This window comes from Lissotriton vulgaris, chromosome 12 (assembly GCF_964263255.1).
Source record: "Lissotriton vulgaris chromosome 12, aLisVul1.2, whole genome shotgun sequence".
In the NCBI taxonomy this organism is placed as follows: Eukaryota; Metazoa; Chordata; class Amphibia; order Caudata; family Salamandridae; genus Lissotriton; species Lissotriton vulgaris.
The window spans coordinates 32927854-32954638 of NC_141700.1; the positions used below are offsets into that span (position 1 = coordinate 32927854).

A 26785-nucleotide genomic window follows, 5' to 3' on the forward strand; every position below is an offset into this window, starting at 1 on the left:
TATTATTTAAAACTATACTAATCAGGCCATTTTGCATCATTTTACTCAACTGGTTATAACAGAATGCTTTAATATTTAATTTTTCAATTGTTTTAAATGCAATGTCCTCATCACTTGCTTCTCACTTTGACCATTCATTATTTGTTTGTGTCATCTGGTCGTTTGTGTTCTTGTACTCATCACTTTCCACTCCTCTTTTCTAAAAGGCTATCATGTTCTACCTTCTTTTTAGCTGGGTTGAGTGGGCCATTGTTGCCGCTACCTCATTGACTCGTCACTATACACAGTGTTGGGCACTAGATTATGTGTGCTCCCTCAGATCTCAGTCAATAAAAGTTAACACTTCACACACCACATTCCAGCAATTTATAAATTCAGATTCATAAAGACCTCAATGCCTCAGAAAAAATAAGATGTAGGACATATCCATGCAGAACCTTCTGGGAGAGAATTTGCCTGGAAGAATAGGAGGATGAGAAGGGAAAGGGAGCTTCCTTGTTTCCCTCCTTGTGAGCCATCCTCCCTAAACAGCTCTGTAAGACTCCATTGGGAAATACCATCTGCAGTTTTCTGAGGTCCAAACAGCTTTTGAGCGGTTCGAGTATCTAGAAGCGCGACAATGCAGATCCGCGAAGACTCCTTTTTGAGATTAATACACAAGTTGGAACAGGCAGTGCAATCTTAGCTTGAGGCTACATTTTTGCAGGCCGTTTCAAAACCCATTGGTTCGTCTTGATTTTTTTGTCCTGGACGATGATGGATCGCCTATATTTCCCCAAAAAGTCTTTTTGAGGCAGGCACATCGCTGATATACAACTTTTTCATATTGGCAAAAATTGTGTCTTGCCTAATTATCAAGAATCCTAACCCCCTTTACATGCTCTACTCTAAATTCTCTTACGATTACTTTTTTGCTGCAGGCAAAATGGCGCAAGGAGGGATTAAGCAGGAGCTGTTTGATGCCATAATGAAAGAAATGGTCGGAAGTTATGAAGTGTCCGAAGTACCTGGAGAAAGTTTGGCAATGTTGACTGTTCCAGCAATTCCAGCGCCCGGTAAAGTAAATCTTTACTAAGTCATAGTTAACATGAAGAAAGCATTGTGCTGTTTGTAGGAGAAATTGAATAAATTAGTTTAAATTAATATATACATCTTTTTAGATGTCCAAAAGTAGAATGTTTTTCAGGGCATTACAAGAAAACTCTAGGCCTGTTTCCTGAGAGTTCCGGTTGTGGCTGTTATGTTTCAAACCACATGACTACATTAAATAAAACTGTCCGCAGAGTAAAGTGTGACTCTAGAGGTCTAGGTATCCTTACATATAAAATCCTATCGGACTCTCTCCTCCGGCTCCTTGCACTGTGCTAATCACTTTATTTTCTGAAATATAAAGGTGTTGGTGCAACAGGGCCCACAATGGTTTGAACTATGTTTTTGTTTGGTTTATAAGTGGCCTCACTAAGAGGCAGAATTCTTTGTTTTTGTTCCTTTTGCTTCTGTCTGTAGGTTTTGATGGGCATCTTTTCTCAAACATTACTTTGAGCCACATGAAGGTGAAGATAAACTGACCTCAGTCTGCAGATTAATAACAGATCCCAATCTTGCTGTTTCTGGGCACTTTAAGTCTAGAGACAGAGCTTAATGCCAGCACTTAAAATGTATGAGCTCTAGTGGAGTTTTCCTGGCCTTAACCATTGTTTCTTGGGATTTATTCAAAGATTTGTCTTAACAATTGGGCAAGGTCAGCAAAGTAAATCTCCTGGGTTTGTGGAGCATGAATTGGAACAGACAAGAATTATTAAACCTGGGGTATGACCCCCATCTACTTGCTCTTAAACTCATTATGTCACTCTCCAAGGAGATTCGCTTGAAGCTGGGTCTTGGTTTTGATCGTGCACATGCTTGCTTGTCACATCTGGATTCCTGTGAACACCTGGCTGCACTCTGCACTTGCAATCCAAATATATTTCTGATGCTTGGTCTTATCTCTGGGCCGCCAGTTTACAGCAAACCTTTAAAAGAGGACCCTAATTATTTAGTGGAAATGCTGTCACCTAAAGCCAGCCAAGTACTGTTAATGGGGCTTGAACATTTGGTGGAGTGTTTTCCTGAGCATCACGTTACCGTAGAGTCTGAAAATGTGGTTAACAACCATACTTCTTTTATAGCTCTTTCAGTGACCTTACTTGGAAGGACCCCAAAATTGTTCTCAATTCACCTAATATTAGGGTCGCGTACCTTCTCTTAGTTGGATAATCCTTTCCTAACAGTTCTGTTGTCCTAGTGCTTCTTCACTTGTACCTAACCTCCTCCACCCCTAGAAGATGGCAACCAGCAGTAAATGAGCTCCAGTTGAATCGGAGACCTACTTGTCTCTCATTCAATCCTTTGCTGCCGGCAAAAGCTCAGCTGAAGATGTTGTAGGCTCCAATTAGTCTCCAAAAGCTATTTTTGATACTCCCTTTACTAACGCTCTAAATAAAGCAACATAAAAATGGTATGAAAGAAACAAGCAGCATATTTGTTGTAATAATACCAACTTTAAGAAGTGAGACATTGGTTGAAATTGATGAAGTCACATTTTAATATGATGTTTTTTTAAAAGCAGGACATGTTTATATTAAGGATCATTTGGGCATGGAAGGCAAGCAATCTAGACATAATTCAAAGGGCTGATGACTCCTTAGACCATTCACAGATTTAACAAGTCAGCTATGCCTTCAATCAATCAATCATTTGTAAAGCGCACTACATACCTGCCAGGATCTCAAGGAACTAGTGGGGGGGCGCTACTGATCGAACAGCCAGGCCTTGAGTATCCTCCTGAAGGTCAGCAGGTTTTGGGTCTGTCGTAGGCTCAGTGGGAGGGTGTTCTTGTCTTGGCGGCGAGGTGGGAGAAGGATCTCCCACCGGTGGTTGTTCTTCGGATGTAAGGGACGGTGGCGAGTGAGAGGTTGGCGGAGGGTAGCTGGCGGTTGGGGATGTAGAAGGAGAGCTGTCTGTTGAGGTAGGCTGGGCCAGTCTTGTGGAGTGCCTTGTGTGCGTGGGTGAGAAGCTTGAAGGATATCCTCTTGTTGACGGGGAGCCAGTGCAGGTTTCTCAGGTGGGGGTTGATGTGGCCGTGGCGTGGTACGTCGAGGATCAGTTGTGCCGAGGCGTTTTGGATACGTTGTAGTCGTTTGGTGAGCTTGTTCAGGGCTCCCGTGTAGAGGGTGTTTCCGTAGTCGAGTCTGCTGCTGACTAGGGCCTGGGTGACTGTCTTTCTTGTATCTGTCGGGATTCATCTGTAGATCTTGCGGAGCATGCATAGGGTGTTGAAGCAGGAGGAGGAGACGGCGTTGACTTGCTTGGTTATTGAGAGCGTTGAGTCGAGGATGATTCCCAGGTTGCGTGCGTGGTCGGTGGGTGTCTGGGCTGCAAGGGTTGGAGCCGAGGATGAGGACCTCCGTCTTGTCCGAGTTCAGCTTCAGACGGCTGGTCTTCATCCAGTCAGCGACGGCCTTCATTCCTTCGTGGAGGTTGGTTTTGGCGGTGATGGGGTCCTTGGTGAGGAAGAGGATCGGCTGAGTGTCGTCGGAGATTATGTTGAGGTCGTGCTGTCGGTCTACGTGTGCGAGCGGGGCCATGTAAATGTTGAACAGCTGAGGGAGGTTTACTGGGGTACGCCGCAGATGATCTCGGAGGCTTTGGAACGGAATGGGGGGGGAGGCGGAAGCTCTGGATTCTGCCGGAGAGGAAGGAGGTGGTCCAATCCAGAGCCTTGTCTCGGATCCCTGCGATGTGGAGGCGTGCTTGTAGTGTGCGGTGGCAGGCGGTATCGAAGGCTGCAGAGACGTCTAGGAGGATGAGTGCTGCAGTCTCGCCGTTGTCCAGCAGGGTCCTGATGTCGGTGGCGGCGATGAGGGCAGTCTCTGTGCTGTGGTTGCTGCAGAACCCTTACTGGGAAGGGTCCAGGATTCTGTTTTCTTCGAGGTATTGGCTTATCTGTATGTTGCCGGTTTCTAGATGATCTTGGTTGGGAAGGGGAGCAGAGAGATGGGCCGGAAGTTCTTGAGGTCTCATGAGTCTGCCTTAGGTTTTTTGAGTAGGGCGTGGATCTCGGCCTGTTTTCAGATCTCTGGGAAGGTCGCGGTCTCGGGGGAGAGATTGATGACGTTGCGCAGGTGGAGTGCAATGGAGCTGCTTGATCTGTTGAAGACGTGGTGCGGTAATGGGTCTGACGGAGAGCCGGAGGGGATTGAGCGCATAGTTTTGATGGTGTCATCGATGCTCACGCTGGCCCAGGCTAGCAGGGGGTCGTGGTCGATGGTGTACGGAGGGTCTGTTGTGTTGCTGTCTGTTGGGGCTGTCTGGGTCTTGAAGCTGTTGTGGATGTCTGCTATCTTGCGGTGGAACAGGGTGGCGAACGAGTCGCACAGGGCTTGCGACGGCAGGATGTCGTTGGTGTTGGAGTTGGGGATGGAGAGTTCCTTCACGATGTTGAAGAGCTCCTTGCTATTGTGTGCGTTGTTGTCGAGGCGGTCTTTGAAAGAGGTCCTCTTGGCCGCCCTGATGTGGTGGTGGTTGGGAATGGCGTCCGTGTGTGCTGCGTGGCTGTCCAGAGTTTGTCGCTGTGCCATTTCTTCTCTAGTTTCCGGCAGGCTTGCTTGGAGGCTAGGAGTTCTGGGGTGAACACGCTGGCCCTCTTGCTGGTGTGTCTGTGGTGGGGGTGTCTTCAGCGGGGCGAAGATGTTGGTGCAGTCCTCGATCCAGCGTCTGAGGCTGTGGGCAGCCTCGTTGGTGTTGGAGGGTTCGGTGGGTGGGCAGAGAGCGAGGTTTGCGTGTAGGTGGTTTTTGATGATTTTGCTCCAGCAGCGGCGGGGGATCTGTTGGGTGCGGTGGTGTGTGGTGGGTTTCTGGAAGGCAAGTGGATGCAGCGGTGGTCGGTCCAGAGGAGTTCGGTCGTGTGGCTGATGGAGTGGGTGGGCGTTGTGACGAGTTGCTTCAGTCCGAGGTTGGCTAGGTTATCGATCAGGGTTGTGGAGTTGTTGCTGTTCTCAAGGTGAAAGTTCTTGTCTCTGAGGAGGATGTGGTCAGTGGAGGTCAGGGCGTGCGTGCTTATCAAGTCGGCGATGGAGTCGCTGAAGGGGGGGCGGGCTCCAGGGGGTCGGTAGATGAGGGTGCCTCTGAGGGTGGAATTAGGGTCTGTGTGGATCTGGAAATGCATGTGTTCGGCGGTGCTGAGCGCGTCGTCGGTGCTAGTCGAGACCCTGATGCTGTTCTTGTGGACAATGGCGATTCCTCCTCCGACTCCATTGGTGCGGTCTCTGTGGGTGATCTTGTAGCCGTCTGGAATGGCTATTGGGATGTCTGGTGCGGAGGAGTCGTTAAACCAGGTCTCTGCTAGGAAGGCGACGCCCAGGGATGTTGTGTCGAGCAGGTCCCAGAGCTCAACGGCATGCTTGCGTGTGAAGCAGGTTTTCAGTAGTATGCATCGGAGGTGGATGGGGTCTTTCTTGTCGGGTGGTTCGTCGGCTCTGAGGCTGGTGTATCTGCAGTTCCGGCAGGTGAAGGGGCCGTGTCTGCATTTCGTTGCGGCCTTGAAGCAGGTGTGGCTCCGTCCGTAGTTGAGAGCGTGCAGAGTGCTGGCGTCGTAGTGGCGGAGGTCATCGAGGCGGGTGCGGGGGCCATGGGTTCTGGCGCCAGGCGCGGGTGGGCGCAGACCGGCTCGCCTTAGGCTGGCATATATGGGGAGGTGAGACGGAGGAGCAGCTGGGAGGTGGGGGCAGCGAATTGGTAGTCGGGGGGGCGGGGGCAGGGGACGCAGCGGCGCGGGTGGTAAAACTCATTTCATTAGCTGTACAGTTGATTCAAAATGTAGCCAAGTTTTTGAAACAAACATTCAGCCCGTCAGAAGGAATAGCCTTGAATACTACACACAGAAAACACATTTCTCTGTGACTAAAAGTACATGCATAAGTTGAACGTACCCTGAGCGGAGCAACTGGGCCGATCTGCCTTCACCATGACCCGATCTGCCTTCCCCTTGGCACTTTTCCTCAAGATCCTGGCACAAGCATTAGCTCTTGCATTGTCAATAATAATACATCTGTTCCTAGCCACAGAGTTTTCCTAAAGCAGTATTTCCCATACCGTGGATCGTGAGACACCAGTGGGCTAAGAGCCTGTTTTTTTGGGTGTCAAAAATCCAAGCAATAAATAAAGATGCCCTTTTCCTGTTTATCTTGTCAGTTACTGCGCTTCAAAGACAGGAGTCAAATGTGGCACTATGTTCTTCTGACAATTTGCTGTTTATTTTTTTATCATGGGGACTGGTGTTTACGAGATGTAACTTTCTTGTAATGCACAGTAAAATGCAAACAACTGTAAAGCCGCGGTACACATTCAACAGTTAGAAAAAGCAAACATGAAGCAAATTTTTTTTGAAACTCTGAAGTGTGATGGAAAAAAAGATTTTAAATAGATCAAAATGAATCAAAACACTTTACTATATTCAAAAATATTCAATAAAACCTGACTTCCACACATTATCATTTGTGTGCTATATATTTTAAAGATGTATGCCTGTGCAAATGTAGTGACCATTTCAATAGAAAATGTGTTTTTTATCAAATAACAGTGCGCTCGACACAGTGCTTAAGGTGCATTAAAAAAATTGCCCGCAACATGTCCATTAAGGCTAGGGTAGTGTTTCTAAAACGTTTGGGCAGCACTGTCTTAAAGGATTCTGCATGTTATAATCGTCCTTCATTTAGCAAAGCAAACCTCTCATACCACAAGGTCCTAGAACACTTCCAGGATGTTTTAGATCGTAGCAGGCTGCCAGCTGTCAGGATCTTACCTGGGATATGAGAAGAGCGCAACCTGGTTGCCTAATTGAGATTGACTTTTGTGGGCTTCACATGTGAGGCTGACAGCTGTCCTGATTTTGCTGGACGTTTCTGCTTTTTCGGTTTCAAAAGCTGGTAGAAAGAGGCCTTTGTGAAGCTCAAACAAATTTTTCCTGATTCCACCCTAACTTAGAAAAGGAAAAATCACTCACTCGTTCCTTCTCTGGGAATGCGCCTAGAATTTGGAATGCTCTGCAACAGGATCTGCATAACACTCAAGCATTCATACACCAGAAAAAGCCTTATACAACTACTCCTCTACACATAGCTGAACCAGACCTCCTAAAATAACCAATTTCCCTGGATATACTTCCCCCTCCACTTCAAAGAACCTGACCATATCTACCTCTGAAATAACTGTGCATTTACTCCTCCATCCTCTGTAACAACCTTTCATCTCTACTTCCGAACTATTTTGTCCATCTACTACACCATAATTTGTATATTTTTTTCCTGTATTTTTCTTTTATGTATTCCTGTTACTATTGCTGTGCAACTCTGTAAAGCGCTTGTATACCTTCGGGTCTAGTTTGCGCTATATGAAACAAAAAAATAAATAGATAACCAAATAAATGCACTACATTTCAGAGGTGGCCTAGGGTTGGGTCACCACCTAATAACAAATAGAGAAATTCCAGTCATCCATGACGTATGTTGCATGAGATCCATGATCCTATTGTGGGTTCTGCCAGGGCCCAGCTCCTTTGCTGCCCTTCTGAATGTACAGACATGGCACTTAGCTTGCAGTTTGATTGTAAGAAGGGAGGCGTGTCCTTTCAGTAGTTCTTGCTAGATATTTGGTCTAGAATGATGGTTGAGAATGATAGCCACTAACAGCGTTGAAATAAGAGGTGTTCCATTTTCTGGCCAGCCTTTTTTTTAGGACCAAAACAAAACCCTGTCCAGTGGCAAAAAGAAATGTTGTTTTTGTTTGACCACCTTTAACTATCAACTTGCATAGCCATATAATATGGCTCTGTTTGTGAGCACTCTAAACTTGATATTGTTATTTGGTCAGTTCTTCTCTGCTCTTTGGTAACTCCTTATAAAGTTGCCCCCTCCTTGCTGTAGTCCTGTATATCAGCATAAATTAGAATACAGCTATTTAAACCATACGTAAGTTTAGAACAAGACATGTTTGCTTGATTTAGCCCGTCCAGTGTTTGCAAGTATCCATTTCCTTGCAGTACAGTGTCTATTGTGACTTGCAAAACTGTGTTTGGAATCTGCCGCAGTATGTCCAGAAGACCGTAACACAGCGTCTGTTCCTGAAAAAATCTTTCTACTGATTTACAAAGAAATTTGTTTTTTATTGTCAATACTACCCGAAAACCTGGATTAAGGAAATCACTTTCTAGTGCAGATAGCTGCTCCTTCTCTGTGCTCCCATAAATAGGATTAAAAAACACAATACAAAGAGATGTCCTCTGAGATTCTTGTTTATGTTGGAGTCTTTTACGTGCTTACAAATAGAATGTAAACATCAAACAATTAGAAAATTCATAAAGATTACCTTATAATCCTAGGGATATGAAGCATAGCATTGTTTTGCTTTGGCTTTATGGACAAGAATGTGTTTCTTGGTTCTGCTTCCATAATTATTAATGAAATCATTTTTTTCATGTTTGTAAACAGGTACGTCTAAGGCACAGAGTGTGACATTTGATGAAGCTAGCAAATCCAGTTCTCAACCAAGGTCTTTAGGGAGAGAAATTGACAGGGATGTTGACCGTTCTCGTTCTTCTAGTCGCCAACGGTCCAAGAGTCCATATCGAAGTAAAAGTCGCTACAGCAGGGACAGGGGTAGAGGCTATAGTCGCTCTCGTTCATCCGATTCCAGTTCTGATGACTGCCGCCGTGCTAGACGCCGTGAACGTAGCCCCTGGCGCAGTTACTCCAGAAGACATGATGAGCGAACTCAAAATAAAGAAGGAGCCACACCAACTCAGAAGAAACCTTGGAGTAATACATCGCCGCAAGTCCAGGCAAGAGATTCCCGAGGGTCATCGGGGCCTGTCCGAGATCGACAAGAGAGGGGTAGGCCAGGTGGATCAGGGTCGAATTCCTATCAGCACACTTCCAGAAATGATAAAGAAGAAAACAAAATGAAAGCAATCCTGGCCGAAACAGATGCCCTGTCCAAACTTGGCGTTCATCTAATCCGATGGGCTGGGTTCCTCCCAATCACAGGGAATGAGTTCACAAACCAGCAATTTTCTGACTGCGAGCTTACGACAGAAGCTTTTTCAAAGATGTTGACATCATTCAAATGTTCACTTAAGCAGGAACACAGATCGCACTGCTTCAGATATGTCAGAAATTTGAGTCATTCTGCTTTTTCCGCACCTCATTTAGATCCAGATTTTTTGAGTCTAGTAGTGGAAAAAGGGGCTACGGAGAGCAAGGAAGCCTTTGGTGAGGTTATAAATCCCCTTGACAAGCATTTGCTGACACTTCAGATCAGTCTCCTGAAGTGTGCACATCCCATGTTCTTGGCATGTAATGAGTATGAGCTCAACCTGAAGGAAGGGAAAGATACCCGTTCCCAGCTCTTGACTGCCCTTGAGAAGACCATATCTCTCTGTCGGAAGACCCTGGTGCTCATTGGAATGTCTTACTCCTTAACTTCTTCTTTCCGACAAGACCGAATCCTGGAAGCTGTTGACCTCAAAGACGCAACTCCAAAGCCTTCCGACTACCCAAATTTGGAGGACTCCTACTTGTTTGGAAAAGAGTACATGACTAAGCTGAGAAAGTGGCTGGACAAAAGTAGGCATCCAGTCAAGCTCACATATGACCTGCTAACTCCGGAACAAAAGCAGCAGCAAGTTCTCCAAGCTAAAATGAAAGAAGAGAAAGGTAACAGTATTTTTACAAACAACTATTAAACTGCTAGCTTGTGTTTTCATGATTTATTTTCTAGTTCATTTGTCTTCCAGTGTATCTGCTCTATTACTCAAAGCATATGCGGTATCTATATTTGAGTGCTGCCTGACACTGAACTGATAATGAAGTAGAATTTGGTATTCTATACTGAGATTTATGATTGCCTTCTAACTGTCTATGCTTCTTCTGCCTTGAGCACAGCCAGGTAGTTTGAGAAAGTCATGCCCACAAAACAGTATGTAGTTGTTTTTACATGTTTGATTTTAGTGGCCAGCTGCAGTGTTGCCCATTTTCTCTTGCCGGTGGATGTAAGTCTAACAGCAATTTAGATATAAGCTCTCCATAGTTAGTGATTTCACTATAGCCTATAACATCTGTGCATTACGTACTGTCCGACGACTGGACCGTCCTGGGTAACTGTGTCCAGGAATAAACCTCTACAGATGTATGGTCTAATACAGGTTAGAACCAGTCAGCTGTGCCACACCGAGCAAAGTTTGCCATATTGAACAAAGCTATTGATAATGGAACATGATGCATGTTGAAGGCGGCTCTTTGTCAAGGCCTGAATGAACGGTTTAAATATCAACATTGTTGCTCCTATGAGATATACATGTGTGTGTGTATATAGGCAGGTAGTTGATCTGTAAACCACTTTGTAGAAAGTAATAAGCTGGCATAGAAATATTAATGTTTTTCACTATTTCAGATGGATGGATGATGAAAAGCATACTCATGAAAAAATTCAATTAAAGAGTTATTTTAAACAAAATTTCACAGAGTTTTTGGAACATAATTATTGATGGACAATTGCTCAACGCTGCCTTTGTAGACCAAACACTGGTGTTATTCAAAGGATGGAGAAGGCCCTGGCCCAAATGCTCTAGTGAAGGAGAGAACTTGTGAGAGGTCAAGCAGGTGCTTTTGGGCTATTATCCTCGTAGGCACTGAAATTGCACAGAAAAAATAAATTACTTATTGTTTTGTGGACATGACCTTCCTCAGACTGGGAGTTGTCAAGGCACCAGAAGCAGAGACTGAGAAATTCTGGAACATGATCATTGGTTATCATTTACCCAATGTTTTTGTTGAGTTTCTAAAGAAGTGTAGAGTCTGACAACTGCTAGAACACAATATGAGCTAATAAATAGGTCTGCTCAAAGTTACCAATGCTTTGAACATGTGGGATTAGAGTAAAGTTCCTATGGTAGTAGAATATGAGCTGTAATGGAAGTTCCTCTTAATGGGTAGCTGGTGCACCAATAAAAAGACCGTCATGGCCGTGGTAATTATGAAACCTGGGTTGTGTTATTTGGGGGCGAGGGGAGTAGGAAGCTGGGTTCTTGTTGTGGTATCCCTCCACCCGCCCCTTTTATGTCTGGTATTTGATGCAATTTTGACCGAAGTGTGTACTGAGTTCCTACTAACCAGGCACCCGGTGCCAGTGCTCTTTCTCTACAAATGTTCAGTAGTCACCCCCCCTCCCAAGTTGGCAACGCCTTTATCACCCTCAATAGTAACCCTGGTTCGTAGGGTCTGAGCTATTAAAGAGTATCCCTAAGGGCAGCAGCACAATTGTGCCAGTCTAAGGGACCCCCCACCAGACACATGCAAGACTGCCATTGCAGTCTGCATGTCTTGGCTCAGCCAAAAGTGAAACGCGTCATATCACACATCCCTGTGTGCTATGTCACTGCATGTGCTATTTGTAAGTCACTCCCTACAGCAAGCCTGACAGTCTATAGACAGGGTGCTGAATATTACGTGAGGACATAGCTGCATGAGCTGGTCAGCCCTATTACTAACCGTACAAGTGACCAGGGAAGCTATTTTAAAACATGTGATGGACACTAGTGAAACGAGTTCCCCAGCTACATGATGGCTTGACTGAAAATAGGGTTGTTTGGTATCTAACATATTGTATTGGTAAACCCACACTGATTCCAGTGATAGATTTACAAAGACATGCTCCCAGAGGGCACCTTAGAGGTGCCCCCTGAAAACCTACCAGCCCCTAGTGTGCTCCCTGACTGGTTTCTGCCAACCTGCTACCGCGACATGGTTCTGATCTCCTAAGATGAGACTTTTTTTTCTCACAGGAGACCCAGAACAAAAAGCCTGTTCGTGAAGAGGGCGCCACACCCACCCTTTAAAGAGCTGCTGCCATTGAAATGCGAATCCAGAGCCCCTTTGGCATCCGAAAAGGTGGGGAAATTAGTCAGGTGTGCTGCTCCCCAGGCTAGTACCACCCCTAAGGTGGGCTAAACTGAGGTGGAAACGAGTTTTCAGAAGTAGCCATCTTTGTGATGGCTTACTTAGGAATAGGATTATGACTACTTCCAACATGAAGTGGTCATAAAGGGAGCGTAGTGACCCCAAGAGTTAGTAGCCCATTGGCTACTACCCTACGCCACCCCCCTAAATTCAGTATTTAGGGGAGCCCCTGGCACCAGAAGAGCAGATCTTGGTTACCTGAAGAAAGAAGACTGACGAAAAGAGTCGCACAGCAAGAACAGAAGTCCAAGCAACTGACTTGATACCAACCCTGCCGGCCTGCCTGCTGACTTTGCCCAGTGCACCAAAAGTCGACTTGCCCTGCAGCTGCTGAGTCCCCAAAGCCCTGGAGACCTGCTAGCCTTCATCCAGGAACAAAGAGCTCTCAAGGGACAGGGGAACTGTCCCTTGTATCCTATAGACAGTCATAGAAAGACCAAGAGGTCTCCGGGCCCCTCTAAAATCCACCGCTACCGAGCCCCACTACACTCGAGCCTCCCAGCCTGTGCAAAAGTGGGCCAATGGTGTCGGCATGATCCTCAAGCCCTGCCGGTATTCAGTCCACTGTGGAGTGCCTCTGACATTGCCTACAGCATCTGCTGACAGGCACCCTCAACCTCAAGTGTTGCCAGACGGAGAGACAAGCCAACGCTTGCAGCTGTGTGCCCTGTCCCAATGAGAAGAGGACCAAAGGTGTCCCCAGCAATGCAAGAATTGAAGCCACTCTGTTCCCTCAGTATTGTCCCTGCAGTCTCTTTCTATCACAACTGTTCTCCATTCTAAGTCTAAGCTCGACTGACACACAAACTTCCCAATTTTCAGTAAAGCCAATGAAGATGCTGTGGAGTTCATAATGACAAACTCCCAGCACCATATACTCTTCTATTTTTTTTTTTTTTTTTGGAAAACCTTTATTTGACATTTCAACCAAGTACAAACACGGGCCTACAACCCCCAGGGCCGGCCGCTAAGCAGTTGCAATACAATAAAACAATCAAAACCCAGACTCAGCATCCCGGGGAGCAGATTCGCCACGTCCACCATACGTACTGGTTGTAAAGCATATCAAGTTGGTAACAGGATAAAAAGGTTCCATTTTATAATATAAGATAGAAGGATCAGGTGCCATACAATATCTCAAATTGCGAAGAAAAAAAAAGGAGGGGGGCGAAATAGCATAATCCACAGTTAAATCATCTTCGTGTAAGTCAGCGGCGTTAAAACATACTATTCAGGATAAGCGAGCGTACAAATACAGTTCGCGCCAGCTGGATGTCCGCCCAGTAGCACTGAAACATTGCGAGAATTGAGGCACATATGAAACAGCAGAGATGGCCATAAAAATGAACCCATTACACCGACCCGAAAAGGAAGAAAAGAAAAGGGCAAAGAAAATAAGAAGAAAAAAAGGCCATAGAAATAAAACGAAAAACAAAACACCCATCCCCCAACCCCCCACCCTGCACACCTGCAGATGACTACGGCCTAACCCCCTAGCAGCGTGCCTGTCGCCCAAGAACTGAGACCCGAAATATAGAAAGACCCAGAGAAAGACAGAAAGAAAATAAACCCCACCCAAAGAGGGGAAATGGAGGAGGGCTATCTTCTACGTGCTCCCGGTCTCTCCCCCCCGCCCTAACAAAGGGGTCCCCCCGAAACTGTCACATCTGAATAGTCCAAACTGAAAAAAAACATCCCGGGGGGAACCACCAACCCTGCCCCGGACTTCGTTAAGCTAATGAAGCAGTCCCGTTACCGATAAAACCACAATGAACAACCCAAACAACAGTCTCAGCCTTGGCCCCGTCGATCGAATTTGCCGAGTCCCTCAGACGAATAAAGCCCCATCATCAAATTGTCAAAAGATACACAGAGGTGGTCGGAACATAGTTCAGTAGATGGAAAAAGAACAGTAGATCCCAAAGTAAGCAGCTGGTACCAACGATGTCCCTCCCCGTCTCCGAAGCCAGGCATGATCACATCCGCCATCTTGATATAACGACTGGGGGGGGGGTTCGACACAATCCAAAACAGTTCACAGTACCAATTAAAAGGTTCCAGGATAGGGACAGCAGTTGAATGTTCCGACAGCAGCAAAGCCGGGGATTCCAAAAAATTAGTTAAGTCACCGATCACAGCCCATTCAAGTAGATCCACTTCTGTAGGGGCAGGCACAGCTTCCAGCACCGGGTCTAATTGCGCCACTGGGGCGTCAATCAAAAGGCAAGCTGGCTGCCGGGTCTCGGGCATCGAGTCAGGATCCGGTCTCAGTCCTTTAAGTCCATCTGCCGCCGACCACAGGCCGCAGGTCTGAGCTGTCACAGTCGCCTGAAGTGCCTCTAGGGCCGCCAGCACCTCCCGCAATGACGAGCCACTTTGGGTCTGCTCCGCCCGGTTCCATATTTCCTCAGGCATAATGATCCCCACGGAGAGGTGCCTTCTCCGGGGTAAGATCAGCCGGAGCAGGACTGACCCGTGAGGGACCAACCGTCAGCATGCATTAGTGCGCGACGAGACTCCAACCCAAGGTGCGCCGGCGATGCAAGTGCCGGGCCTCCGTGTCAGGGACCCCTGCAACACAGCACCGTGCGTCACTCGTCTCCTCACCTCCAACACAACACCAGGCTGCAGATGGTAGCAAAGCAATCCTAAAATTTCGAAAGTTCCAGAGACCGGACCCTGCCGACCTCAACAGTCCGCTGTTGTTCAACTCAGACCCGGCTAAGCCAGCACTCGAGACCCCGGCTTCCAGACTGGGTTAGGCCACAAATCGGTCCTCGACGTTACTCCGCTCCACAATGTCAGAAAAACCCCGGGATCGCACCATCGGAGTGCGGATTAGTTTGCACACACGGGTCCGGGGCAGGAAATCAGGATAAGTGACATGATCTTGGAGCGTAAGACGGAGGTCAGCGGAGCCGAGAGACTATGCGGCCATCTTGCTTGCTGTCGTAGCTCCTCCCCTCGCACCATATACTCTTAATTGAAATGCTGCACTTACAATGTCTAAGAATTGATCTAGACACTGTAGGGGTACAGGGCTCATGCACCTGTACTCTCACCACTGGTATAGTGCACCCAAATCGAGGGGTTGCTGACCTATGCCAGGGCAGTGGGTTGTAGGCATGGCACATGGGATGTATGCCATGTTGACTCTTCACTTTGTTCTGCACCAAAGCACTCAGCTTGCATTTGAGGGGCGGGGGCACAATAAGTGCTGCAGCCCTTAGAAGCCTTCCCTGGAGAGATTGACAAAGGCTTCTACGAAGCTGAAACACGTGTCTCTGATCTCTGGTTCATTGGAGATACCTATATATGGTACAGGGCCTCTAAGGGTGGCACAATAAGTGCTGCAGCCCTCTGAGAGAGTCAACTGCGTAAAGGGAGCCTCTCGCAACGGCGATGTGGGATTGATACCATTTCCCCTGGGATCACAGCTTATCGTACCTTGGACGCGGCTTCCTTGGACGTGGCTTTTACTCGTCTACCGGTTTGTGCCCCCTCCACCCTCCCCTTCCTCTTTCATGCTTTGTCTCTCATCCTTCCCTACCTCTTTCCCTCTTTGTCCACTTCCCCTGCTCTTAGCCCCTCTCCCCTTGCCTGCTTCATAACCTGCATCTACGGCACCTAGCCCCCTGTCCCTTGTGCCCTTTGTCTAAGCCCTCCTTCTCACCTTGTTGGGGAAAGATCCAATAATCATACTCTGGAGTCTGTTACCCCTCTGAGAGAGTCCACAGCGTCAAGGGAGCCACTCAAAGTTGAGGTTATGGTATGGCTCCCCTTGCCAAAGTACTCCCTCTCCCCTTGTTGAGGAAGGATCCAGTAGTTAGGCCTTGGAGTCTCAGCGACCCTTTCGAGAGAGTCCACGGAGTCAAGGGAGCCTCTCGCAACGGAGATGTGGGAACAATTCCACTTCCCCTGGGATCACAGCTTACCGGATTTAGGATGCAGCTTTTACTCGTCCTCCGGTTTGTGCCCCCATCACCCTCTCCCTGCTCTTTCATACTCTGTCTCTCTCCCTCCCCCACCTCTTTCCCTCCTTCATTCTGTCTACCTCCCCTGCTCCTACCCCTTCTCCCCTGAATCTCCCCCATGCCTGCTCTTTCCCTTACATATATGTCCTTATAGTTTTTCTCGACCTACTATGTAACTATGCTCTGAAACTGTGTAATCTTGTAATGATGTCACCTGCAACTATGGTTTGATACTCATGTAAAGTGCTCTGATACCTTCGGGTCTAGCCAGCGCTATATAAAACCTTTCAAATAATAAAAATAAAATGCTCATGGTAGCTTTTACAAGGGACTGACATGTGGCCAGAAAAATGCCAATTGGTGGTACAAGGCACAGTTTTGGGAAAGAACACAGGCCCTGGAAACCTGATTGGCAGGGGCCCAGGGCACTTTAAGTCAAAGTGCATCAGTAGTCTGACAAAAAGTTGGGTTGTTACTGCAACAGAAACCCAGCTTCCTACAGTTAGGGTGAGAACACTCTCCCTGGGAACCTGATTGGCAGGGACCCAGGGCACACTCAGTCAGAGTGCATCTGAAATCTGGCAAAAAGTTGGGTAGGTTACTGCAACAGAAACTCGCTTTCCTGGACCATGCTACCTCAGTTTGGACCCAGCTATATGCAAATCTAGCTGGATTGTTCCTATTGGAACATGGTCAAGACTGAACTGCCAAACCAGATCCTCCCTGAACTGGAATTCAAGTAACCCAGGATTAGTTTTGCCCTAGTTATGGGTTCTTCGACTGGGTGCAGATAGGTTCCAGTGACACTGTGTGCATGGGACCCACGTCTGTACATACCCGTCCCACTTAAAATGACACAATAAGTATACAAAACATTGATGGATTGAATGCTTGAATTGATCTCAGCCACTGGTAATTACTCAGACAGCATCCCAGTACATCTTATTTGCACACCACGCCACCTCAGTTTGGGCCCAGCTATTTGCAAATCAGTCTTGACCCTGCTCCAATGGGATCTCTTGTTAACCATAACTCCTAAGCTAAAATAGCAACTTTAGTTTTTATACTGACTTTACGTCATCTAACTTTTATCGAAAGATCTTTGTTTTATAACTTCTCAAAATAAATCGTTTTTATTGGGCTACGTGGTGTGCCATTGGAGTAGACTGAAATAATTATTATTTGCCAAAATATTTGTCTTTAGTGAGATCTATCAAATATGTCTTGGTTTTTGTTTCTCTGTAATGATCTAGTTGTACATAAAAAAAACTACACAACACTGGCCATTCTTAGGTTAATAAGCAATTGTAATTTCATCTATGAGCGTGCAACTTGGTTTCTGCCTGTCTTCATTGGGGGTCTTTTTCCCTGTTGCAAAAGTAGAGATAGTTTGTTCTCCTATTTGACTGCTAGAACTGGAACACCAGTCTGATCTCCATTTGTCAGGTTTATTTCACTATCTTTCAGAAAAACCTCAAAACCTGATAGCACCAACAGGACTAATCAGACATTCCTTTTTTGCAGTAGTATCATTGAGTATCTGGACACCGGTTTTTAGGAAAACTGTCAATTTACAAATTTCAAATAAATAACTGAATTAAAATAGAATCTGATAGACTGCCTTTATCTAAAAATCTGCCCTTTATTCTTGAGAATCTTGATATGTTGTCTAGAGATACACAGCACTGGCTGCACCAACAAGGGTGAAGAACAAAGGCCTGACACCGAAGTAAGTGTTATCATGCACTGCATTAGCTATGATGCATCGGGGCAAACTGAGTGCTGGGATGTGAGGCAGTGTGCGCCCACCCTCCTCCAATATGGTGACCATGTCTCAACTGACTGGCTGAGTGGCTCAGTGATGAGCAGCTGTCAAAGAACTGGGTGTACTACTAGTTTTTTGTTGGATTTGGTCTCCCTTTAGCTGTCTGTTGCAGAGAACAGTTACACTAAATACTCAAATATTGACAGAACTCTCCTCCTTTTGATGAAAGTTGCTACCCCACATGGCATATTCAAGCCAAGTTCAAATGTGTAATCTGTGTTCTTTCTGGTTTGTAGTTACTTTTAATGACTCTGGACCTTGAAGCACCTCCGATCCTGTCCGCAGAGGCACTCGTCAGTGCTGGCCTCTCTCTCCCCTTCTATTCTCCATGGCCGTGGAACTGCTTGCGTATAAACTGAGGGAGCAGAGATGAGACTGGGAAATCCGTTAGGATACGCATGCACGCTGTCTCGCTGTATACAGACGACAGGCTTCTTTACATGAGGGACATTGCTGCGCCTATGCCTGCGGTTTAGCATCTGCCCACCCCCTTTGCAAATTTATCAAGTCTGCGAATCAACTGGGGCAAGTCCTGCCTCTTCCTGCTAGCCACTGCAGTGGCTGACCCTGGCCTCTGGCTTGGCGTGGAGTTGGTGCAATATCAGCCTGACATGATCTACTACCTGGGCATCTGGATCTACCACAATGTGGGGGGCTGGAAGACGGCATAATACGCCGGGTGCTCTCCTCCATCTGTGGCAAGTAACATTCTGGAAGACCCTGCCACTGTCTGTGGCAAGACGCATTGCGCTGTCCTAAATGGTGGCACTCCCACAGTTACTACATTCCAATATACCTTCAGAAATCCCTTTTTTGTGGCACTCAAGCAAATGCTTGGGGACTTTGTCTGGCTTAACAATTGCCACCGGGTGGTGCTGGCAAAGCTGTACCTGCCTCCTGAGAGGGGCTGGATGGGAGCTCCTAACTTTGAGCACTACTATCTAGCAGCCCGGCTACAGTGGGAGGCGTGGTGGTATGCTGAACACAACCCCAATGATACAGCGACCCTGACATTCTCTCTGCAGAAAATGGAGCGCCTGCTGCGCCTCTCTCACCTGCGCACCCCTCCTTCCCTGTTGCCTATGGTACTGCGGTTTTACTGCAGTTGCTTACACCTCATCCTCCTATTCATGCTGTATGCCCCCTCGCTGCCGCTACTTGCCCTGCCAATGGGATGCACACATGTCAGGATGGTGGTCTTAGCCCCCTTGCACGAAGCGGGCCTTAATATCCTAGGCAACCCCAAGTCTGAAACTGCACACGTTCCATTTACCAACCCACGGGATCAAATTGGGCTCCCCCTGGATATTCCTCACATAAAATACGATTGTCTGTACATTGCGAACACACTGGGGGACACTGCAGCCTGAGCCAAACACCCATCATGTGCTCTAGCATCTCCATTTGTTGGACGCAGGCCACCACAATATCACGTGGCTCACTAATGCGATGCGCGAAAACACCTGTTAGTCTCTCCCAACACTTTGTGACCAGTGGAATGAAGCTTTATGCAGTGTGTGTAGCAAAGAAGCTTGTCCTATCCCGCCGCTGTCTCGTGAAATCTGCGGTTCAAGCCAATCCAGTTATATGTCCTGCATAGAGCGTACCTCTCTTCCCCAAAGATAAATCCGTTTTTCCATACTACAGATGTTTCCTGTCCCCATTGCATGGACGTGGACTTCAGACACATGTTTTGGTCGTGTATTTAACTGTCAGACTACTGGGCATTTATTACTGCTCTCCTCTCTCTCTCAGTACCCTCAATGTGTAACCTGGGACATCTGCACCCTTTGCCTGTTTAAACGCAAAAAGTGCAATGACTCCTTGATCTACTGTTCCTTTTGGCTAAGAGGGAGATCAACGTTATTGGAAATGGATCCCCCCGCACTACTTGCATGAGCCCTGTCAGTGGAAGCATGGGCAACAGCTGGTCTGGAAATATTCTCTTTCACAACAATGGGACACTCTGCTTGAAGCCTTTAACCTCACCACTGCGGCGCAAATTCCGCGCAGTGCTGCAGATTCCAATCGCGGGCGTGTTCATGACGGCTCCCGGCTGTCATCAGCACACGCCCACCGTGACTCATGCCGTCATGAGCATCGAAGAGGTTAAATCTAGGGTTCATGACACTGACTCCCTCCCAATAGACCTACCACGTGCTTTTGCCATCACTGTGCCCTCTTCATACGCCAACACCCTTGGTCAGTTGCACAAAAAAAAATAGTTTTTGCTACAGCCCTCGGATTAAAATTGTTTTTTTATTTCAAACAAGACGCACCCGCTGCCTTTTTCTTCCCCCTGATCTTTGACATTTCCTCTGATAGTACCTTTCTTTGTGGATTTGACTCTTCTGTATTGCTCTGGCTAGTGAGGTGATATTGACATCCCAAAAGTGGACCTCTCCCTTGTTTCGTGAGGGACATTGTCCCCTACTTCATCACTTTTTATTTATGGAGAAATGCATGACCTAAAGCGGAGGATAAAAAAAGGACAAAGCAAAGAAGTAAATTAGATTTTTTTTTTTTTTTACAACTTAGTGAGTGGTGAATGTCCTACTATATTGAATTTTAGGTTACTGAAACTACGTGCATTGTGCTTCCTACGCTTCTCGCCTCTACTAATTTTCTTTCCACAAAAGTCACAGGATGTGAAAGACTTGGTCCTTATAGTTTATACTCCCCTGGACCACAGGAGCCCCCAACCATGCAGTTTCATTGGCCAGCGTTTTCTATTAACCAGGTTCACTCTGATTGATTGCGAACATGACTGTGAGCAAACTACCTATTCCAACTTGTCTAAATCTGTGCCTTCAGGTGAAAGAACTGCTGATCCAGTGTCTATACAAACAATTGACAGTCTGCTGGAGTACAATGTTAAAAATTGGAATTTAAATGGCAATGATGACGGAAAGCCACAGTTTTGGTGAGTAAGTTTGAATTGCTAAAGGGGAGTTTGAGAAATGTTATTTAGCTTTGCAACAAGGTTCTGTGTTATTGCTTGTTCGAATTTGGCTTACTGTTTTTGTGTTTCAGTAGCATTTTATTGCTCTTATCTTCTTCTCTCGTACCCTGGAAATGAAGGATCTCACTCATTTTCTTTTTAACAATATCTTTCCCGCCCTTCTCCATAACAATAATTTTCTTTCATGGTAAGAAAGTTGGCACAATTTGTCTAATTTGATCCACACGATGTGATCAGCCCAACCATATTTGGATGTTGATTGCCGTTTTGAACCACCCAAGCTTGTCTACTCTCCTGTCTCAAGAATTGGTAGGGAGTTCAAGCAAATCTCCTAAGTTTATGCTCTCTTTGGATTTCGAGACAGTTGGGAATGTGACCGTTAACTTCGAAGCATTTATCTTCAAAGGCGTTGAGGACTTCTCTGGCTTTGGCTGTGTCTTCACTGTCCAGGTCTTTGTCAAAGTCAAGGCAATCTGAGTCTTAGAGATGTCCTACTGGTAGCTCTATGACGGCGAGTGGCCACACGGGGGCCTCTGGTGAGAAGGCCAGAACTTGGAGATGTATTCTCCATGTATCTCTTTCTCTGGAGCTGCCGCTCCGAAAACTGTAGATTTTACTCTGGTGATTATTACCAGCAGAAATTGCTTAGCACCAAAAAAATGGAATACATCAATTCATGTATTCAGAAGAGGTTGAATTCCAGTTAAGGGTCTAATTGGGAAGAAGAAAACTAAGTTATGAAGTGTGATTCAGTAACGCCAAGATGCTCATGTGTATGTGCACTCGCTGAATAAACATAACATAACAAATACATTTGTAGAACTTTGATAGAGACTAAGTGAATAGGCGCTTAAGGTGTGTGACAAGTATCAGGTGTTGAGGTAGCATTCGTTCTGATTGGTTTGAAAACGTAGGTGGAGTGGTGTCTTGTCTGCACCCAAGGTTTATGGGAGGTAAGGAGAGGGCGCCTACTAAAGAAAAATAAAGATGGAAAAGCCTAAGACTAGCACGTGTGAGAGTGGTGAATAACTCAATTAATATCTCTTTTAACAAGATTTGTCCCTTTCATGATGCCAGTAAAGGGCAAGTTTAGCGCAGGTATTTTTGCACTGTCTGTGTTCTTATTATACCAAGGCTACCACTGGAGACAGGTTCTCTCTGCAGTTTAGAAAGCTTTGGGTTTAGCTGGTGTGTGTTCTAAGTTCTAGCCTCAGTGCCCGGCACAGGGATTTATGAGGTCATTAATAACTACTTTAAACTTTTAAAACCTTAACATTGAGCCCCACTAAAAGAAGCTTCTCTTTTAGGAAGTTTTGCTTCTGCCATAATTTATTTTGAAAATTCAAGGTGAATAATTAATGCATTGAATCATTTCTTTATCAACAAAACCTTAGCAAGAGAATTAATGAATGGTTCTCCTCTGTACAGTAGTTTCTTTTTATTATTTCAGTAATTTTCTTTCTGTGGTCAGTTTTTAACTCTGTTTCACATCCGTTTCCCTGTGTTTTATTGCAGGTTTTTGTTTGATGAAACAAGTGCAGAATATAAATATTACAGGTACAAGATGTTGGAAATGCAAAAGTTGAAACGAGCCACAATGGACGCCAAGGTCCAGGCTGATGCATACTGTAGGTCGTCCCAAGATTTGGCGGATGAGTCTGTGAGAGCTATGATACTGGCAAGGAAAACGGCTGCAGTGAAGAAAAAACTGTTTCGAGACTTAGCCATTTCAAAGAAGAGAAGAATTCAGAAGTCTACAGAGGGTACACAGACAGACATCAACATGTCTCAGGTGCAAGAGTTGCTCTCCCGCGTGGAACATTCCACACCTAAACAGTGCCTTGACTCGGATGCAGAGAAGGCTAAAGCATTGACCTCTGACACATCGGACACCTGTCTGCAGTTCCCAGAAGGTATTTCGTTTTATTTGTGTTTCATCTTAATTAAAGGTGAATTCTGGCTAATGAGTGTCTCTGAGTAAGTAGTAGTGTTTGTGTTTTTCGAAAGAACCAGTATGAAAGCTCTAATGAGAATTAGCTTTGTAAGTTATTGTTGGAGTGCCATCAGTTCACCTGAATGACTTGGTAGTGAAGGCCTTCAATGGGCAGATGAGCAACCATATACTTTACTAAAGCAAAAAACAGGAATGAGCATTAAGAGTGTATAAGGCCCACTAGCACCTTATGAACACAGAATAGAGTAATGAAAATTATGACTGCTATAGGACCACTAGCACTTTACTAACAAAGAAGAAAGGAATGAGTATAACAAATGTGTAAGTTCTATGAGCGCCTTCCTGACACAGAATAAGGGAATAAGATTTGCGAATATGTAAGGCCCACTAGTCATGCCCTAACTCCTCTAAAATATCTTTTATTAAAAATGCAGATGCTAATCTGTTGTTGCAGGACCACAACAGGGTTTATTTTGGAGTTTGAACCTGTTGCAGAGTCATATGCTGCTACCCCTGCCACTTAAAACGTCCCCATAAAATCTTGAGTCAGATTTGGGGGGTAAATATGAGGCAACCTGTTCCAGCAAACTTTCACATAGTTAGTAATTCCTGATGACTCTTATGTAGTGGCTGTCTTCTGATTTCTGTAATGGCAGTAGGTTCATTTAGCTATGCAACTGTCTAATATTTCCAACAGTAAAGTTTTCTTTTATCTTAGTCTTTTTTGTTTGTTGGGCTAAGCAGCTCAATGCTTCGTGCAGCTCTGAAGCAGTAAACAAAATGAAGGCTGAGCCGACAACACATCCATGGCCATCCTCTTCGTTGTACTAAAAACAGATCACACCATGCTCTAAAAAAAGAACTTTGCTAGTGAAAAAGACCGTAGCGAAGGCGCCTTTTTTTTAAATTGGGACAAACATTGAGTGGTCTAAAGAAGCCCTGCTGTGTGACCAGCAGAAATAGATCAACCGGGTCAATCATGCTTTTTTTAATGATTTCCGTATATAGTAGAGATGTCATAATTTCTTTCCTCCTGCACATCCTCATTCTGTTTAGTAAGCCTGGGCAGATTTTTAATTCCGCTCACGGAATTGGAGGAATTTGGCAACTCTGCTGTGCTTCTTTAACATGGAGTTCCTGCCAAATTAGACCAGGTGGAATTTTGTTCCCGTTTGAACCACACAAAGACAGATGGAACAAACCAAGTCTCTAGATGGTGAGCAAGATTTGGCGTCCACCAGCATGATTTTCAGTCGCTAGGAAGCATTCTGACATCTAGGCATATCACACTGAGTAGAAAAAGTAACTTAAAAAGTAATGAGAAAAGTAATTTCGATATTTTAACTTGCCTGAATTTCAGTCAATTGCATTTGAACCTGCATTGACTTGTAAAAACAGTTCATAAGAGTTTGCTAAGCATTTATTTCACTTACATAACATAACGTGTATTTGTAAAGCGCACGTTCACCCGGAGGCATCTTGGCGCTGAATAACAGATGTTTATTATTACCCAACTCAATAGTACTCATTTTATCGACTTCTGATGGATGAAAGGTTTAGTGGACCCGCTGGAATTTGAACCTGTGTCCATGAGGTCGAACACATGCCCCTGCATTGGATGCATTAGTCCACTGAGCCACCATACCCAAGTTACCTGTGCCAGGCTTGGCTTGGTTCTAGAGATAAAATAACTTTAATATTTTTATAAAAAACAAATTGGTCTAAGTTCAGTCTTTTGAGCCTTTGGCATCATTTGCTGACTGAGTATGTACAATAAATGCTTAACACTACCCTCTTATAAAGCCTTACTGCTCACCCACACTACCACAAATAGAGAGTAAGGTGTTATTTACTTTAACCTTTGCCTACCTTTGGGGTTCCACTGGACTCTGTGCACACTATACCTCATTTTGGTATAGTATATACAGAGCCAGCTTCCTACACCATGCAAAAAGTGAGTGGGTTTGGGGTGGGGGGTCCTGCAACAAGAGCCCATCTCTCTACATTGGGCAACAGCAAATTCAAACTATTCAAAAGATCTATGTGCACTATTTCCTTTTCCGGCAGTTTGGACAGTTTTATTAATGTAACATTAGAGGGATCAGATAAGGGCACCAGAATTCTCGACAAGCCTATTTATCTTTGATGACTTAAAAAGGAGAACAAGCCTGTTTATATGTTGTAGTGCTGGCACTCCCAAACATTTTTGATCTGCCATGAAACGCATTCTTCTTGTATTGCCAATTATTGGTGCCCATTGTGGGTGTATAAATTACCAAAGATCCATCCTTCCTGTTATAAATCCTCCCTGCTAAACATTGTACTAGACCCCTTTTGCTCTACGTTTCTTTTTTTGCCCTGTAAAATGTAATTGGAGCTCTCTTACTCACCTCTATGACCCCAGAGTGGGAGGGTCATTCCTGAGTTTTTCTTGTTAAGATGGGAACTTATTGTGCCCACTCTGAAATGCATCCATTAATCCAGAGTAAGCAACCTCTTACAACCTCACCTACCACTTTATTTCCCTGCCTACCTTAATGCAGAGAGAAGCCTCATACAAGCTTACCCCCTACTTTATCCCCCTGCATTCCTTAAAGCAGAGAGAGCAACCTCTTACAAGCTCACCTCCCTCTTTATCCGCCTGCATCCCTCAACGCAGAGAGCAACCTCTTACAAACTCACTGTAGCAGGGTTTCCGTTCTCCCACAGAACTGTGCATAGAGATCTAGAACCTCAGTGAGTTAGGATGATCCAAAAACTCATCTCCGTGTCAGAAATCTCTTTACCTAGCTAGCTACAGTGTCTCATGGATCATTATGGAATGATCCATGTCTTAGACAAACCAGAACATGATCTTTAGAATACCTCAGGAGTCGTGGAACACATGAACACTCTTTCGTTAGATAATCATTTCAAACCAAAACTGAGAGTCAAAGAACACAAGTGCAAGTTTGAAATATTTATTATTCAATGCAAAGTTCTCAAACGCAGTATCTTGTATAATACCAAAATGCAGATTATAAAAATCAGAGTCAGCAGCATAGTCACTAATCCATAGTAAGCAAAAGGTGCTAGCATGTTATAATGCAATTTCTATAGAAATCTATATCACCTATATTTCGCGCACCCTATCTAGCATATTATATTATATCTAAGAAGGTCTCATTCGGGCTTTAGCAGGGCGGCCCCATACCTCTCAATGTCAGTAGGAGCAGTTCACATCAACAGCTACCAGCTCTCTTCATGCGCAGCACCAAGTGTGTACGTTCATTCCGTGTAACTCTATCTTAAACCCGCGTAGAGCCCAAAATGTTGGCATCAACATTATTTGTGTTATGTCTAATGTGGTGCGAGGATCAAGCCTCCCAGCAACCTTGTGTTAGGTTAATTTTAGAGTGTGCAGCTCTCAGTGTGCAGACAGTTGTACCAAGTGTATCAGGCAAAGCTGATAGCATAGAAAATAACATATTATTCTCAAATAAACCACCTCACCGCTTCTAGGGTGAAGGCGACAACAACAAGTATGTGTCGTGTGCAAAACTGAAGCCGAAGGAAAAAAGGCTGTTTAAACATGTAATGCACTCATGCTAACTTAACGCAATATATGTAACGAAGTATCCATATGACACCCCCCCCATTGGTCCGAGCACCGTCAAACATAAGGGAAAAGGCAATACTAAATCAGATACAAAAATTGAAAGCAAAGTTCAATAATCTTGAGCTAAAATAAGCTAAAAATATGTATGAATGAATATGTATGAATGCCTACAGTGGCCTCAAATCTAAAAATAAAAACAAAACTTTTGAACCAAAAGTCATCCGCCAGGTCTCAAAATTATGAAATGTAGGACCAGGTCGCATCAATCCAAATGTCTGTAAGAGGGAAGAAAAAAAAAAACAAGGCACTTATCCGATTTCCAAAGTCATGTGCCATATTGATGTTATCCTCAGCGACATCACGTGACTGTACTCTCCATCAGCTGAACGTAGTCCATCCCTCCAATTCAGCGAGGGGAAAGT

General features: G+C 45.3%; 1 protein-coding gene across 2 annotated transcripts in view; it reads left to right on the forward strand.

Annotated features, from left to right (window-relative positions):
* The window catches only part of LOC147673144 (uncharacterized), a 166337-nt gene that overhangs the window by 9996 nt on the left and 129556 nt on the right, over positions 1 to 26785 (forward strand). For both annotated transcript variants that reach the window (XM_086946890.1, XM_086946889.1), the window contains exons 2-5: positions 921 to 1055; positions 8526 to 9749; positions 20664 to 20772; positions 22327 to 22724. In XM_086946890.1, coding sequence (XP_086803016.1) covers positions 926 to 1055; positions 8526 to 9749; positions 20664 to 20772; positions 22327 to 22724 — 1861 coding nt within the window. In that variant the 5' untranslated portion in view covers positions 921 to 925. The remainder of the gene's footprint in view (positions 1 to 920; positions 1056 to 8525; positions 9750 to 20663; positions 20773 to 22326; positions 22725 to 26785) is intronic.